Source organism: Microtus ochrogaster, chromosome 18 (assembly GCF_000317375.1).
Source record: "Microtus ochrogaster isolate Prairie Vole_2 chromosome 18, MicOch1.0, whole genome shotgun sequence".
Taxonomy (NCBI): Eukaryota; Metazoa; Chordata; class Mammalia; order Rodentia; family Cricetidae; genus Microtus; species Microtus ochrogaster.
The window spans coordinates 52,622,601-52,639,990 of record NC_022020.1 but is presented as its reverse complement, the minus strand read 5'-3'; the positions used below and the strand labels follow the sequence as shown (position 1 = coordinate 52,639,990).

The 17,390-nt window shown below is 45.7% G+C and overlaps 2 protein-coding genes across 3 annotated transcripts in view; one reads left to right on the top strand and one right to left on the bottom strand.

The window, feature by feature from the left end:
* Afg3l2 (AFG3 like matrix AAA peptidase subunit 2) overlaps positions 1-9,670 on the top strand; it is a 43,137-nt gene extending 33,467 nt beyond the window's left edge. The window contains exons 14-17 of the mRNA XM_005356224.2: positions 1,016-1,131; positions 4,063-4,263; positions 6,774-6,968; positions 8,948-9,670. Of these exons, the coding sequence (XP_005356281.1) occupies positions 1,016-1,131; positions 4,063-4,263; positions 6,774-6,968; positions 8,948-9,172 (737 nt within the window). The 3' untranslated portion in view covers positions 9,173-9,670. The remainder of the gene's footprint in view (positions 1-1,015; positions 1,132-4,062; positions 4,264-6,773; positions 6,969-8,947) is intronic.
* A 1,594-nt stretch (positions 9,671-11,264) lies between these two features.
* Tubb6 (tubulin beta 6 class V) overlaps positions 11,265-17,390 on the bottom strand; it is a 14,113-nt gene continuing 7,987 nt past the window's right edge. For both annotated transcript variants that reach the window (XM_026783663.1, XM_005356223.1), the window contains exon 4: positions 11,265-12,727. In XM_026783663.1, the coding sequence (XP_026639464.1) occupies positions 11,661-12,727 (1,067 nt within the window). In that variant the 3' untranslated portion in view covers positions 11,265-11,660. The remainder of the gene's footprint in view (positions 12,728-17,390) is intronic.

The window sequence follows — 17,390 nt, the reverse complement described above, 5'->3', positions numbered from 1 at the left end:
GTGCGCCACCATCGCCCGGCTCACCTTGTGCTTTCTTGCCTCTGAACTCTTCCCTCTCTGAGGTAGAAAAGAGCTTACCTGTTGATAGTGCTGCCTCTGTGAACCACGACCTTGTCTTTGTAATAATGCGGCATACTGAGAAAGGGAAGATATCCTGTGAACTGTGGGGAGATGGTTTGTATTTTCAGATAAGCAAGAAGGTTAGGGTTAAAGCGTAATAGTGGAGTACCTGCTTAGCATACACAAGGCTCCAGGTTCCATCTCCAGCACTACAAAAAGAAAAAGAAATGCTTGTGGAACCATGGGTGTATTAGTAACTTTTGACCCTGACAGCTTTGTGGAATATATTTATCTCAGATGAATTGCATTGAGCAAAACAGAACCCTCGAAGATGGTGTGATGGTTTGCCTCCACAGAATCTTCACCATCAGGGTTTACAGTCATAAATCATGATACAAAGTGAGGCTGGGAGCCAACCTCTCTGCAGCTGGGAAAAAACTGAAATGGCAGATCTTTGTGCCCTCCAGTTGGTATTGAATTCTGTCTATCTGTCTGTTTTTTGAGACAGGGTTTCTCTGTCTAGCTTTGACTGCCCTGGAACTCACCAGACTGGCCTTGAACTCACCGAGACTCTTAACCTGCCTCTGCCTCCCGAGCTCCGGGATTAAAGGCTCGCACCACTGCCTGGAGGCATTAACTGTGTGTCAGGGAGTGACCTTCCTAGAGTGTTTCTATCTGGCCTGTGTGGCTTATTCCCCAAAATAAGTATGTGGCTTAAAATAATAATAATAAATGTGGTTAGGATAAAAGCGAGCCTGAGGCAGAGATGAGAAATATACATTTTTATTGTAGTTGTATATATTTCAGACTTGACCCTTTATTCTGATTTTGGTTAGAAAGTTTAGGCGGGTTAGTTGTTAAATTATGTCTTAAGTAATGAGGTTGTAGCGTTACATCGCTATTTTTTAATGTCATTGTCACTAAAATAGTGATTTGGGGTTTTTGTTATTATTAGGCTTGGAGAAAAAAACCCAAGTTCTGCAGCCCGAGGAGAAGAAGACAGTAGCTTACCACGAAGCAGGCCATGCGGTTGCCGGCTGGTATCTGGAGCATGCAGACCCGCTCTTAAAGGTGCCACAGAGTGTGTTGCAGCAGGCAGGCCAGCTTAGAGTATGAGCAGTGACTGAAAAGGAGTTATATTCACTGGAGAGATAGCAGATACAATGTACCTTTGGAGGGATGTAGCAGAAACTAATGGTAGCTGAAGGAAATGCTTACATACATCCTCCTGCAGATAGAGCACAATTTTTGACAAAACCTTCTCTGTCACCCTAGAGATTGAACCTAGGACCTCATATATGCTGGATAAATCCTCTACCACTGAGCTATACCCCCCCCAGCTCTTTTTTTATTTTATTTTATATTTATTTTGTATTTCTCAGTATGTGTGTTGTATATGTATGTATGTGTTTAAGTGTGGGGACACAAATCTGCTTACACTTGGTGTGCTTGAGTGTGGAAGCCAGAGGTCAGTGTTAAGTGTCTTTCTCTATAGCTTTCCATGTTATTATTCACCATTATCGTTATGAAGGTGGCATCTCACTGATTTGGGGTATGTTGATTCAGCAAGACTAGCTGGCAGTCCCAGGAATCCTCCTGTCTCTGCCTTGTAAGTGCTAGGATTGCAGGCACCTGGCATCATAGTCAGGTTCTTCGGAAGGATCTGAACACTGGTCCTAATGCTTGCATAGCAAGCGCTTTCCTGACTGAACCTTCTCCCTACTCCCTCTACTTTTTATTTTGGGGAGAGTCTCACTGTTTCCCAGGTTGTCCTTGAGCTCACTCTGTAGTCAAGGTAAGCCTTGACTTTTCACTCTTCAGAAGACCAGAGCCAGAAAGTGTCCAAAACAGAGCAGGGCTGGGAGAGAGCAGCGTTGGTGGTGGTGGTGGTGAGGAAATGCACCACCCCTTGGCCTGAAGCGTTCTGTAACTGTAACCCAGTGGGTAAAGGTGCTTGCCACTGAATCTGACAATTTGAGTTCAATCCCAGGATCCACCTGGTGGAATAAACATTCTGACATGCACACAGCCACACACATAACACATAATCAATCAATCAATCAATCAATCAATCAATAAAAAGGTTGATATTAAGACTTCATTGATATTTAAAACTTAGTCTTTGAGGTCCGGGCATGGTATCACATGCCTGTAATGTCAGCACTTGAGAGGCAGAGGCAAGAGGATTTTAAATTTGGGGTCAGTCTGGGCTACATAAATAAAGAAACTAGCACTACTGGTGGTGTAAATCAGTGACAGAGCATTTGACCGGCGTGCATAATAGTGAACCCTGCCTGGGCAACCTAATAAGACCCCCAACTCAAAAGTAAACAAAAACAAACCCCACAAAAACCCAGCACCCTTGTCTTTGAGAAATGCCATTAAGAAAATATGAAAGGGTTAGGTAGGCACATTGTGCTACACTCAGGAAGTAGAGGCTGGAAGACCAGGATTCCAGTCCAGCCTGGGCTGTATAGTAACACTCTGTCTCAAAATGTAGTCATTTTAAAAGGAAGTGGGGGAGAAAAGGCCACATTCTGAAAATGTTTGCCATAAATGTGACTGACAGAAGGTTTATATCTGAAAAAGTAAATCTTAAACTCAACGTAGTAAAACAGTAGATATATACACTTCATAAAATAAGGCATATGAATAGGCACTAAACTAGGGAATTGCAAAGGCAGACATAGATACCAGAGCCACTTAGGAGTGGTTAGAATGTAGCAGGGTGTCGATGGCAAGGATGTGTGCACTACTTACAGGAGGTAAATGTTATTCTGACTTGATCCTCACCTAAAATGGGTGAAAATGGATTCTACACAAGGACTTTTCTGCTGTATTTATAGTGTAGTCAGCTAGAAACAACCCCGCTGTCCATCAAAAATAACCTGGAAGCCAGGCATGGTGGGCTCATGCTTGTAATCCCAGCACTTCAGAGGGTAAAGCAGTAGGATTAACATGCTGTGAGCGCAAGGCCAGAGCTTAGGCAAGTGTGAGACCTTGCCTCAAAAGAACAACAACAAAAAACGGATACCTGCTGTATTTACAGCAGCAACATGCTGTAAAGCAGTAGAAATTAATAAGCAGGCTGTTAGTACACACAGCAGTATGGATGAATCTCAAAAACGGAGTAAAACGAGACACACAGTGCAGTTTGTGCGGTGGCGCTTACGCACAATTCTAGAAAGGGTAAACTTTCCTGTTGTAGGCTGGAATGTGGTTGCTTGGGACTGTGCATGGCAACTTGGGGGCATGGTGGCAGCATTTATGTATTAGTTATGGTTGGAAGTTGCTTCTAAAACTCATGTTTTAGGGTGTTGGGGAAATGGCTCAACAGTTAAGAGCACTGGCTGTTCTTCCAGAGGACCTGGGTTCAATTCCCAGCACCCACATGGCAGTTCATAATTGTAACTCCACCCCAGGGTGTCCAGCATACATGGTATACAGACACACATAAGCAGAACAACCATAAGATAAAAATAAATATAAAACTTAAAAAAAAAAATCACTGTAGGTCTGGAGGGATGGCTCAGCCGTTAAAGGCTAGGTTCACAATCAAAAATATAAGAGTTCGGTTCCCACCACCCACAGCTGTCCCTCCAGGTACCAAATAAAAAATAAAGAAAAAGAAAAAAACCCACTATAAATGTTTAAAGTGGGTAGACTTTATATAGAGAAATCCTTTTCAATACAGTTTTCTAAAGATAAAGGAAATTGCCTAGGTTCATAAAAGGGACCTGGTAGGGCAATGAAAGGTCTTGTGCATCTTGGCCCACCGTCCCCTTCATCCGTCCTCTGAGGCACAGGTAACTGCCAGAATTGAGGAGACCTCAGCCAGCAGTCATCAGGACTTCTTTACTAAACAACTGGTTTTAGTTTGCCTTTACAGAGGGCAGAAATGCTTTCTGGAACTCTGAGGTGAGAGTTTTTCCCTCCTGGCCCTTGCTAGATCAAGACTGTATTGGGAGTGGGCGCCTCACCGCTGTGCTTTCTACTCACCAGGTGTCCATCATTCCGCGTGGTAAGGGGCTGGGCTATGCTCAGTACTTGCCGAAGGAGCAGTATCTGTACACAAAGGAGCAGCTGCTGGACAGGATGTGCATGACTCTGGGTGGCCGCGTCTCCGAAGAGATCTTCTTTGGAAGAATTACAACCGGAGCCCAGGATGACTTGAGGAAGGTTACCCAGAGTGCCTATGCCCAGGTGAGTCTGTACCTGGGCTTTGCCTCCCTTTCTATTAGCCTGGGAAGTCAGCCTTTGTGAAGGACTGAGGTGGCACAGATGGTTCCCTAGTGTAGGTTCTTAAAGCAAGGATTCTTTCTTTTTTAAATTTTTTTATTGATTTTATTGAGCTATACAGTTTTCTCTGCTTGCAAGGATTCTTTCTTAAATTCACTGGAGAGATGGCTCAGAAGACTGTGTACTGTTCTTGCAGAGGATCTACATTCTCTTCCCACAACTCACATTGGGCAGCTGCTACTGCCTGTAACTCCAGATCTGAAACTTCTGACCTCTAAGAGCATCTGGACTCATGTACAGACACATACAAGGACATACACATATAAATAGTTTAAAATACTATAAAAACAAAACCTAACAAAAAGTCCACTAACACAATAAAAACTTTCTGGAAGGTAGTGGTGCCCTTTAATCCCAGCACTCAAGAGGCAGAGGTAGATGGATCTCTTGAGTTTGAGGCCAGCCTGGTCTAAAGAGCTAGTTCCAGGACATCCAGGGCTATACAGAGAAATTCTATCAAAAACCAAACAAAAACAATAAAAACTTACAGGGAAAAAAAAAAAAGAGTATTGCAGTCTTCAGAGTTTTTCCTAAGAATCCTGTATGTAATGGTTATAGGTAGAGTTTAAAGTTTAGTTTTTTCAAAGCTTTTATTTTTTAGGGCAGGGTCTCTTGTTCAGGCTAGTCTCAAATTTGATGTATAGGTGAAGGTGACCTTGAATTCTCCTCCCAAGTGTTAGTATTTCAGTATGAGCCACAGTGCCCAGCTGTAAAGTTTGATTTTTAAAAACGATTTGTTATTTGATCTATATGAATGCTTTGGATGCATGTACGCATGTGTACCGCATATGCCTAGTGCCCTTAGAGGCCAAAAGTGCACAGGATCTCTTGAACTGGAGTTTCAGATGGTTGTGACCTGCCATGTAGAACCAAACCTGGGCTCTAGAAGCCCTATACTTTAATTTTTAAGTTCCATGTCCCTGCAACAGTTTGACAGTGGAACTCGGGATCTCCCTACAGCCTGTCCCTTGCCCCTCCCCTAAACAGCAGCCTCTCTTGACCTGTTCCCATTCCTGTGCTTTCTTCAGCTTTTACTGCTGGTTTCAGCAGCCCCAGCGGTAGGCTGTGTCTCCTGGGCAGACATGAGCCGTCTCTGTGGGAACGCTCTCCATTGAGGCAGCTCTTTGCTTATCGTCCATGTCTTGTTTTGAAAGTGGTCCCCCTTCCCCGTGTGGTCTCAGTGATTACTTATTATTTATTTTTTTATTATTTATTACTTATTATTTATTTGCTCTTGTTTCTTTCTAGTTTAAGCCCATTTATTTGTTTGTGTTTGTTTTGGGTTTTTTGAGACAGGGTTTGTCTGTATAGCCTTGGTTGTCCTGGAACTCATTCTATAGACAGACTGACTTCAAGCTCTCAGAGATTTATCTGTCTCTGCCACCTGTGTACTAGGGTTAAAGGCCGTTGCCACCACACCCAGTCTAGTTTAATCTTTAAAAAAAATTTTTTTTCTACAGTGTGTAGTTTTCTCTGTCTTCTAGCCTCCGGAGTCCTTCTGAGTCTGATTCACAGAGTCCATTCTGCTTCCTCCTGTGTGCTTCATTTCTGGAACAGTGGGTCACAGTTTCCCCTGTGATGCAGACCTGTTTCCATTCTGCTTTTCCTCTCTGAAAACATTATTCTGCGTTGTTTGTCTTTGAGGTCTCATGAGTTGGGAGGTCAGGCTGTGGAGGTGGGGAAGCCTGAGCTTTCCACTCCTTGTCTCTGCCGCTTCCCACTTGGATCAGAAACACCCCTTCCCTTAGGATCCTTTCACTTCTGTGTTATGCCTATCTGTGGGTGTTTTGCTTGCATGTGTCTGTGCACTGTGTACATGCGGAAGCCCTGGGAACTGGAGTGACAGAAGGTAGAGGGCCTGGGAACCATCTGTCACTCACATGGCCCCTTGGCTCCTTTGACACAATCTGTGAAAGATGCAGGTGTCGTCCTGTGTCACGTGTTCTCAGGTTTAGACTGTCTTTTCACAGGAGAACTTCTTGGCAGTTTGATCTTACCAAGTGCTTTTTTGTTTTGGTTTGGTTTGGTTTGGTTTTTTTGAGACAGAGTTTCTCTGTGTTGCTCTGGCTATTCTGGGACTTGCTTTGTAAACCAGGCTGTTCTTGAATTCAGACATACCCCTGCCTCTGCCTCCCAAGTGCTGGAATTAAAGGCGTGCACCACCACCAGCAGCAATATCAATTGGTTCTTTCTTCTTCCTGTCCCTCCACAAGTGAACTAGCCTGAGGGCTTCAGAGCTGCTGTAGTTTGCCCACTGCTTGTCCACTTATTTTGTCCTGTTGTGCTCCCGTATAAGTTTAAATCATGCTGCTACCCTTGGCTGTCATCTACAGAGTGTCTTTGTCCCCTGGCCTCTGTAAGTGTTCAAAGGTAAAGGTTCTTTTATCTAACCTTTAAGTATTGATGTTTTTCAGATTGTCCAGTTCGGCATGAATGAGAGGGTGGGGCAGATCTCATTTGACCTCCCACGCCAGGGGGACATGGTATTAGAGAAGCCTTACAGTGAAGCCACGGCGAGGATGATAGACGATGAAGTGAGGATACTCATTAATGATGCCTATAAAAGAACTGTGGCTCTTCTCACCGAGAAGAAGGCTGATGTAGAGAAGGTAGGTGCCAGCATATGGATGACTCTCTGCATGAGTGCTTTGGTTGTGTGTGTGTGCGCACGAGCAAGCATACAAACGTCAATCAGATGGTAATTCTGTAGAGCTGGTTCTCTCCTTCCACCTTTATGTGCATTCTAGGGGTTAAATTTATGTCATCAGGTTTGCTCAGAAAGTATCTACTTGCTGAGCCTTCTTGCCAGCCTCATTGGTTTCTTGAGACAGGATTTTGCTGTGTAACCTTGACTGGCCTGGAACTCATTGGGTAGCAGGCTGGTGCCAATCTTCCCCTGCCTCTGCCTCCTGAGTACTGGAATTACAGGGGTGAGTCACCTTATCTGGCTTTCTACAGGTGATTTAGTTGGTGTCTAGACTCAAGAATCCCTTCCTTCCTTCCGACCTCCTGTGCTCCTTCTCTCTGGTGTTGAGTGTTCCCCGTTACTGGGGTACAGAAGCAGCACTATTCTGGTTCTTGTGTTAGGTGAAGAAAGCCTTTGAATGAGCAAAGGAGAATGCTAGGGCCAGCCTTATTCCCGTGCAAGATTATCTCACTCCTGCCTAGACTACGTGTATTCAGTATATACCAAAGAAATGTTTGATGGAAGGAAAATGTGTTGAGTTGGCTAAGGATCCTGACACTGTGGGTGTCAGAAGTATTTTGTGACCCAGCAGAGAAAAGGATGCAGATAAAGTGTTGAGCCTGTCAGGGGACCAGTCTACTGGGAGGAGAGGGCTTGAAGGCTTTGCTCTCCTATGCAGGTTGTCTGAGACCCTTCAGAATAAGGAGAACTAGCTTACACAGTACCAGCTAAACCTGCAACCTCCTGAGGTGTCATTATCCCCACTTCTTAGTGAAGAAACAATGTAGAGAGGCTATGTGGTGGCTTAAGGTCACAGAGGTGGTGAGTGGCAGAGGCAGTGTTCTGACCCAGCTACGGCCCTTGCAGGTCCCCTCTCTCCTGTACTATGTCCTGTGCTATGCTGTGGGTGGTTACCAAGCACTGGCAATGTGACCGGTCTGAGAGGTGCTGTGAGAGTGGCTCAGTTTGTATGCACAGACATCCACGCTCACCCACGACTGCACTGTGTGCTTGCATCAGCAGAAGCCTAAAGCTTTTATTCCTCTTGTGCTCCATTCACAATTAGTTATGAGAAATGCACTGTCAGTTTGGTTTTGCTTGTGTAAGGATTTCAGATGAGGAGTAGTCCCGAGGTGATGGTCACCTCAATAGCACATAATCTATTCTTCCCTCCTAAAAGCAAGCGTAACCTGCATTGCACATTTGTGCTTTACTTTCTTGCAGAGAAGTATGTGCATCCCTTTTACAGCTACATAATCCTTAATTGTGTAGATGTGCCAAATGTGTTTGCCTGTTTGCTTATGAAGGACATTTCTGACTTCCGCTATATTACACATCTTACTCTTAAAAAAATCATGTGATTTTATTTATGAGACATGTTCAGTTGTCTTTTTGATCTTTTTGGGGTTTGTTTTTTTAGATTTTTTTTGTTTTTGTTTTTTGAGAAAGGGTTTCTCTGTGTAGCCCTGGCTGTCCTAGAACTTACTCTGTATCCAGGCTGGCCTTGAACACATAGAGATCCGCCTGCCTCTGCCTCCCAAGTGCTGGGATTAAAGGCATGCACCACCACCACTGACCAGCCCATGTTTTATTTTTTTAATATTACAGTCTTTTAATATGTATGAGTATTTGCCTGAATGCATGTATGTGCAGAGTGTGCATGTCTGGTGTTCTCAAAGACCAGAAGAGGGAGCTAGATGCCTTGGAACTGGAGTTACAAAATGGCAGTGAGCTGAGAACTGAACCCTGGTCCTCTGTAAGAGCAGCCAAGTGCTCTTAACCACTGAGATACCTCCCGGACTCCTTGGGTTCTTATTAGAATGAAGTCAGCTAAAAGCAAAAATCTTAACTTCTGAGTAAATTTTGCTGAGTAATTTTTAATGGAAATCACTTGTATTTCAGGTTGCTCTTTTACTGTTAGAAAAGGAAGTATTAGATAAGAATGATATGGTTGAACTTCTGGGCCCCAGACCATTTACAGAAAAATCCACGTATGAAGAATTTGTGGAAGGCACTGGCAGCTTGGACGAGGACACGTCACTCCCTGAGGGCCTTCAAGATTGGAACAAAGAGCGGGAGAAGGAGAAGGAGAAAGAGGAGCCCCTGAGTGAGAAGGTCGTGAGCTAGGCTCGGGGCTGGAGGCCCCTTACCTTGTCCTCCCAGGGCTTCAGCTTGCAGTTTCAGCAGCAGCCCCGGTGCAAAGCCACCTGTTGACTGAGCCAGGCTGAGCAGACGGCCTGCACTGCTCTTGCAGGAGTGCCAGCAACCCAGGCCTTTCAAGGGGACTCTCCTGCCCCTCAGCCTTGGCCTCACAAACAGTGGCCGGAACAGGAGAGAAGATGCCACCTGTCCTGTGGAATCCTATTCTGTTTTAGGAGAATGTTTTCCCGTTACCTGCTCTCCATTCTTCCTCCTTCGATATCTCTGCAGAAGTGCTGTATAAAATTCAGTTCGAGTCCTTTGATTCAAGCAAATATTTTAAAATTTGAATTCAGATCACTTATTGCTGTTTCAATAGAATGGTTTTCTATAGAGAACTAACATATTTAAAAACCTGAATGTATTGTGTAAATATGGATTCTTTACATCAGAAATAAAAGGTGGACATTGTACCTTTTTCCTGAACATGTGTAGGGTCACTATGCTGTGCTTATGTTTAGAGAACATAATGTCAGGAAATTAAGTGGTTTTCATTTTTGAAGATAAATTCTTCAAAATCTTACCCAACTGATCTCATCAGCTGCCACAGAAAGCTGCAGCCCTCCAGATTTATGTCCTGGACTGGTGCTGTTGGAGCCAAGAGTCAGTCGTTGGGAGCTGTGATAGCTGCATCAACTAGGTTCTCCCTGAGCTGAGCTGGCCATAACAGGTATGCATTGTGCCGTCTGGGCTTGGCTGTTCCTAGAGGGAATGATGGATCTGGGTCCCCAGCGGTGCTGGAGGTGTGTGTGGTTACTGCTGTCAGTCTCCAGCAGAGGGCTATAAAGATTGTACAACCGCAGATCAACTCCCATCTTCAAGTGCCATTATTTGAGCTTAGAGGCACTGATTATTTTATTTTTTAAATTGGATCTACTCTAGCCCACTGGCCTGGAAGTCACCGTGTAAGTCCACACTAGCACTGAACTGACAGCAGTTCCCTGCTTGGTTTTCTTTAAAAGATTAATTTTTATCTTTTTATGTGCATGGGTATTTTGCCTGCATGTATGTCTGTGTACGCCATCTGTGCCTGGTGCCTGAAAAGGACAGAAGAGAGAGTATCAGATCCCCCTGGAGCTGGAGTTACAGGTAATTATAAGCTACTGAATTTGGGTCCTCTTCAAGAGCATTGTGCTCTTAACTGTTGAGCCCTGTCTCCAAACTCTGCTTTGTTTTTAAGTACTGGGATTATAAACCACCATGCCAATTTTGTATTTCTTTTTAGCTGCATCTTATAAAAAACATTCCAGCTTGCCTTGTGCATTGCTGATGTGGGGACAGTGGCATCCCTGGAGCAGTCTTTCAGTGGCGGTAGGAGCTATTTTTGATGGGTACACTCCAGCTCATGGGGTCAGAGATGCACCGAGGTACCAGCTCTCTCACCAGCGTATCGACTCTGCATGGTCATTTGCAGAAGAGCCACACTGTCCCTCCTTTTCTCCCCACTGGGTATTTCTGGGAGGGGATAGCTCAATGGAGACTTGTTTGAGGCCATAAGGCCTGCTTAGTCAGGAGGATGCCCTCATGATGAACTGTATGGTGATGAACTGTTAACAGTCTTGGGTTCTTTGACAGAGAAGTAGTAATGGAACTTGGGCCAGTCTGTGGCAGGGAGGAACTGTCTGCCAAAGTATCCAGTTCTTAAGTTTCCAGGCAGGTAAAGCTGAGACATTTCACCCTTAAGCTGCTATGCCTGCTACAAGTCAAGTGCCCGTGGCTTCTCCTGCCTCACAAGAACAGTAATAGAGGCGCCATTGTCCTGGCAAGCCTTGTGCGACCTCGGGGCAGGAGAGTAGTGTCGCCTGTTTGGGGAAACGGAAAAAGTTGCACATCTTGAGTGTCACCTCACCAGCACAGGAATGGGCATGGCAAGGCTTAGCTGCATGCCACCTGTAAAGCCTGACCCACAGCAGACTCTTTTCCAAGATAGGTGTGATTTATGGGGATCTCACAAAATAGGTTTCTGAAAAATGAGAACTACATATCACATTGCTTCAATGAAGTTCAAGAGACCAAAAAACACGTTCAGCATTTTATTATGAATGGATTGTCACCAAGTTCCATTTTGTATATTCAATTAAGGCAAAACTGTGTGGCTTTAGGTTTATCACCAAGAATGAAAAACAAATCCTTATTCTAACTCCCCTGTTAACTCTGATGGCTGGGCACTTAATGGAAGGTGGTTGCTATCTTTAGCCCTGTACAGCCCCTTAATTTGCTTTCAGTGTTTCTGTACAAAACCACCCTGGTCTGGTGGGACTGCCAACTCTCCAGCAGAGGAAAGTGTTTGTTCCGGATAACCTGGGAACAGTGCAGTGTTTGAGAGGGGCCTGTAACATGTGCATACCAGGGCAGCAGGCCCACACCATCAGGGCTAAGAAGAGAGCAAGTGTACACTCTAGCATCTTACGGTTCCCTATTCGTTGATCTCTTCTTCATCCTCATCTTCAAAAGCCTCTTCCTCGTCGTTGACCGTGGCGTCCTGATACTGCTGATACTCGGACACCAGGTCATTCATGTTACTCTCTGCCTCGGTGAACTCCATCTCGTCCATGCCCTCACCAGTGAACCAGTGCAGGAAGGCCTTGCGGCGGAACATAGCCGAGAACTGCTCGGAGATGCGCTTGAACAGCTCCTGGATGGCGGTGCTGTTGCCAATGAAGGTGGAAGCCATCTTCAGGCCCCGTGGTGGGATGTCACACACGGCCACTTTGACGTTGTTGGGGATCCACTCCACGAAGTAGCTGCTGTTCTTGTTCTGGATGGCCAGCATCTGCTCATCCACCTCCTTCATGGACATGAGGCCCCGGAAGACAGTGGCGACCGTCAGGTAGCGGCCGTGGCGCGGGTCACAGGCAGCCATCATGTTCTTGGCATCAAACATCTGCTGTGTGAGCTCAGGCACCGTTAGGGCACGGTACTGCTGGCTGCCCCGGGCTGTTAGTGGTGCAAAGCCGGGCATGAAGAAGTGCAGGCGTGGGAAGGGCACCATGTTCACAGCCAGCTTGCGCAGGTCAGCATTGAGTTGACCGGGGAATCGGAGGGAGGTGGTGACGCCGCTCATGGTGGCAGACACCAGGTGGTTAAGGTCCCCGTAGGTGGGTGTGGTTAGCTTGAGCGTGCGGAAGCAGATGTCGTAAAGAGCTTCATTGTCAATACAATAGGTTTCGTCAGTGTTCTCCACCAGCTGGTGCACCGACAGCGTGGCATTGTAGGGCTCCACCACGGTGTCTGAGACCTTGGGCGATGGCATCACGCTGAAGGTGTTCATGATGCGGTCCGGGTACTCCTCCCGGATCTTACTGATGAGCAGGGTGCCCATGCCTGAGCCCGTGCCACCACCCAGCGAATGCGTGAGCTGGAAGCCCTGCAGACAGTCGCAGTGCTCACACTCCTTGCGCACCACATCTAGCACCGAGTCCACCAGCTCCGCGCCCTCAGTGTAGTGACCCTTGGCCCAGTTGTTCCCGGCGCCTGTCTGTCCTGCAAAATAACAAGATTCCAGAGGGGACCTGCTTTCCTCGATCAGTATTTTCAGAGCATAAGAGATTAGAGCAAAAAACAGGAGCCAGGCAGCAGGTACCCACCACAGTGTCTAGAAAACACGTGAGCAGGTACCTCTTTAGATAGGACAAGCCTATACCCAGGGGTGGGGGTCCTGCTCCCTGCACTTACTACACAGAGGTCCTGGTCCTGGAGTCAACACCAGGACATTAAACAAATGACAAGAGCTGGAGAGATGGCTCAGAGGTTAAGAGCACTTGGCAGCTCTTCCAGAGGTCCTGAGTTCAATTCCCAGCAACTGCATGGTGGCTCACAACCATCTATGATGAGATCTGGTGCCCTCTTCTGGTCTGCAGGCATACATGCAGGTAGAATGCTGTATACTAAATAAATAATTTTAAAAAATAAACTGACAAATAGCAGGACGGCAGTGGTGGTGCACGCCTTCAATCCCAGCACTTGAGAGGCAGAGACAGGTTGATCTCTTAAGTTCGAGGTCGACCTGGTCTACAAGAGCTAGTTCCAGAACAGCTAGGACTGTAATAAAGAGAAACCCTATCTCAAAAAAAGAAAATAAAAAAAAACAAGCAAACTAATGACATAAATCTATATATAAACATTTAAGATACATTTATCTTTACCTGATAATGTCATTTGTTTTGAGTTAGTCTATCTATGTAGCCCCATCAGGCCAGCTCTGATCTTACTGCTGTTATTTCTCTATTTAGACAGGGTTTCTCTGTGTAACCACAGTGGCTGTCCTGGAACTTGCTCTGTAGACCAGGCTGTCCTTGAACTCATAGAGATCTGGCCTGTCTGCCTCTTTTAAAATAATTTTGGCATATAATCAAAGTTCAAAAAGGACATGATACACACACACATCAGTTATTTGCCTTCCCTCTTTTGAGCTTTCTGAACTTTGCACTAATTCTGAAAATCCCAAACACTTCAAAACCCTTAACTTCATTAGGTCTGATGCCATGAGTGGAAAATTCCATACCTGACCTCATATGAGAGGCCAAAAACAAGATGCATTGAACCTTCAGGTTCTGTGTATAAAGTGTAAAGTAAACATAATTCATGTTTGCTATCCCACTGGCAAGGAAGGTTCTTATACATATGCAAATATTTCACAAAAATCTGGTTTCAAGGATTTTTGGGCAAAGGATTTAAAACCCATGCTATATACAAATACTTTTTTTCCAAGACAGAGTTTGTGTATCTCTGGCTGTCCTGAAACTAGCTAGCTCTGTAGACCAGGCTGGCCTTGGAACTCAGATCTGTCTGTCTCTGCCTTCCAAGTAAAGGCATATGCCAGCACTGCCTGGCTACAAATACTTTTTTTTTTTTTTTTTTAGGTTTATCTGTTATGTATATACAGTGTTCTGCCTGCAGGCCAGAAGAGGGTGGCAGATTTCATTATAGATGGTTGTGAGCCACCATGTGGTTGCTGGGAATTGAACTCAGGACCTCCGGAAGAGCAGCCAGTGCTCTTAACCTCTGAGCCATCTCTCCAGCACCCCACCCCACCCCTGTAATGAGTTTTGATGTGAATGGGGCACTTCATTTATTACCCATTTTTCTAGGAACTAACTACTGGTTTTGCATCTATAATTGAAGACAGGCACAGACATTCCTACCCTCGAGTTACATCCAGTGCAGTTGTGGAAAGGAACCTAACATGCCTACAAGAAAATTGAGTTTTTTTTTCTGGCCGGGCGGTGGTGGCGCACGCCTTTAATCCCAGCACTCGGGAGGCAGAGGCAGGCGGATCTCTGTGAGTTCAAGACCAGCCTGGTCTCTAGTTCCAGGACAGGCTCCAAAACCACAGAGAAACCCTGTCTCGAAAAACCAAAAAGAAAATTGAGTTTTTATCAACAGTTCAAGTGGCTAGGAAAAATCATCTAGTCTGTTTCATAGAGCAGCTCATCCTGCAGACAAACTTTACAGAGACACTCCATTTCCTGAACACAGAATCGTGTGTGCTAACATCTGAGAGTGTACATAGAAAACCCCAACCATCCACAACACACTAGTTACCTGTCTAAGGATAGAGCCTCATGACCATCATGAGGCTGAGGGGTCCCCATTGTTACACTACAGTGTTTGGACAAGGCACATGAAGACCCTCCGAATTCACTCTGTGATGAAAAAGGTAAGTTTGCAGAAGGCACCCTAGCCTGACCGTGGTGGTGGCCTCCCCCTCTGACTTCACCACCTTCAGGAGGGCGCTCAGACTCTTCCTGCTATCCATGCCCCAGTGGGTGTGGTGAGGATCTAGGCGATCGACAGCAGCTGACTAGCACACCTACTGGGCGCTGGTCCCTCTGGCCTCTCAGCCCTTTCTTGCTTTGCTTTTCCCTGGTCTAACCTTATCTAGGATGGGCTTCTTCTCTCTTACAAACAGGAGTTCTCTTCTATCCTGTCTAGCTGTGCTGTCCAGTGAAAACTGGCTGGTTCTCTGAGCAGACTCTAAGATGGTGATAGACACTATGAACAGTAGCAACTTGGATGGGGAAAGGTTTATTTTACCTTAAAATTTATAGTTCATCATGAAAAGAAGCCAGGACAGGAACTCAAGGCAAGAACTTAGAGGCAGGAAGTGATAGAGAGACCATGGAGGAGAGCTGCTTACTGGCTTGTTCCTCATAGCTTGCCCAGCCTGCTTTCTTATAGACCCCAGGACCACCTGTCCAGGGGTGGTACCACCCACAATAGGCTAGATCCTCCCCCACCAATTATTAATCAAGAAAATGCCCCACTGGCTGGGAGGTAACAGTCCATGTGATTGATCCCAGCATGCAGGAGGCAGATCTCTGTGAGCTGAAGCCAGCCTGTTCTAGAGAGTGGGTTCCAATACAGCTAGAGCAATACAAAGAAACCCTGTCTCAAAGAAAGAAAATGCCCCCCCCAGCTTGCCCATAGGCCAGTCTGGTAGGGGATTTTCTCAATCACAGTTCTCTCATCCCAAATGACTCTGGCTTTAGTCAAGTGGATAAAAACGCTAGGCAATACAGATAGTCACTGTCCTTTCCGAGGACCCACAAATTCATGTCTACCTACCCCTTCCCACACAAGTCAGCAGGCAGCAGCCAGGCCAGAGCCCAAGACAGGCAGTGAGAATATCAAACACCGAGGTCAACTCGGCACTTAGGCTTGACCTTGTACCGGGAACACTGTTGCACAGAACGACTGCACACACTGCCAGAGCCGTGGCCACTCAACGTGCAGAAAGCATAGAAGGCAGCTGCAGGCAAGACGCAGAACCTTAAATCAAACTTGCTCAAGCTGTAGGTATTACAGTGACTGAGCTAGCTCCCCCAGCGACTCAGATTCCTCCCTATTCATAGCACAGATTAGCAGCAAAGTATTCTCTACTCTTGACAAAAGAAGGAAGCTGGCGACTTTTAAAAATATTTTGCCACTGTCTCATAGCAACAGATCATCCCTGCTTAAATATTTGGGGGTCATAAGTTGACCAGCAACATGATGCATTGGGCTATTAATCAGTGACTCCAGCTTGTTAAACACAGGCTGCAGCCCTGAGGGTTGGCAGGCAAGCTGCAGACGCCTAGGGCTTCCTCACAGTCCTCCCTCTGCCTTTCCTCCAACTCACACTGGGTGAGGAACTGGTCTTCCAGCTCCCCGTGCTCCCTGGCTCCTTAGCGAGGCCTCCATCTGAAGGAAAACTACAAATCCACAAGGGGCTTTAAGGAAACAGCCTGTCTGGCGCTTAGCTCCCTTCCCACAGTCTCCTTGGCATAGCTGCTGTGCAACCAGCAATTAACAAAAGCAGTGTTGAAAGCATATTATCATATCATTGGGAACTCACATGTAAGTAACTTCACTTTTTAAAATTATATATTACTAATGCAACTAGTTCATCCACTCCCCCCAGGATTTTGTGAAAGAGTCTATGTAGCTCTGGCTGTCCTGGAACTCACTAGGTAGACCAGGCTGACCTCAAACTCGGAGATCCACCTGCATCTGCCTCCCAGGTGCTGGGACAAAAGGCATGTGTGCCCCGGTTTTTTTGCTCAGCGCTTTAAGTTCTTTAAGTCATTTCAAACTATACCCAGAACTGAAACGACACAGGCTTGTTGACTAGTCTTCTGGTGCTGGTGACAGGCCTCCACACACGCTCTTCCAACACTAAGCCCTGCTTGACAATGGTCTGTTTTAGTTTGCCAAAGCTACCTAAGAGCTGGGAACCAGCTGAAGTGTATCATTCCGGAGTCAACTGGAATTAGACAATTCCAAATGAGGACTTGAGTTCAGATCACCAGAACCCACATAAGATTTGAGCATGAGCTCACTGGCCAGTTGATATAGCCATAACAAAAAACAAAAAACAAAAAAAGGAATGGAAAATAATAAACATTGTAGACAAAGGACAATTTGTGTTTTAAAGACAGGATCTCTTTCTGTAGTCCAAGCTACCTTCACATATATAGACCAAGCTGTGCTTGGATCCAGTGTCCCTGCTTCAGCCTTTTGGGTCAGTTAAGAACCACCACACACAGTTTATCATAAATAAGTCACAATTTTTTTTTTCTTTTTGGTTTTTTCGAGACAGGGTTTCTCTGTGGTTTTGGAGCCTGTCCTGGAACTAGCTCTTGTAGACCAGGCTGGTCTCGAACTC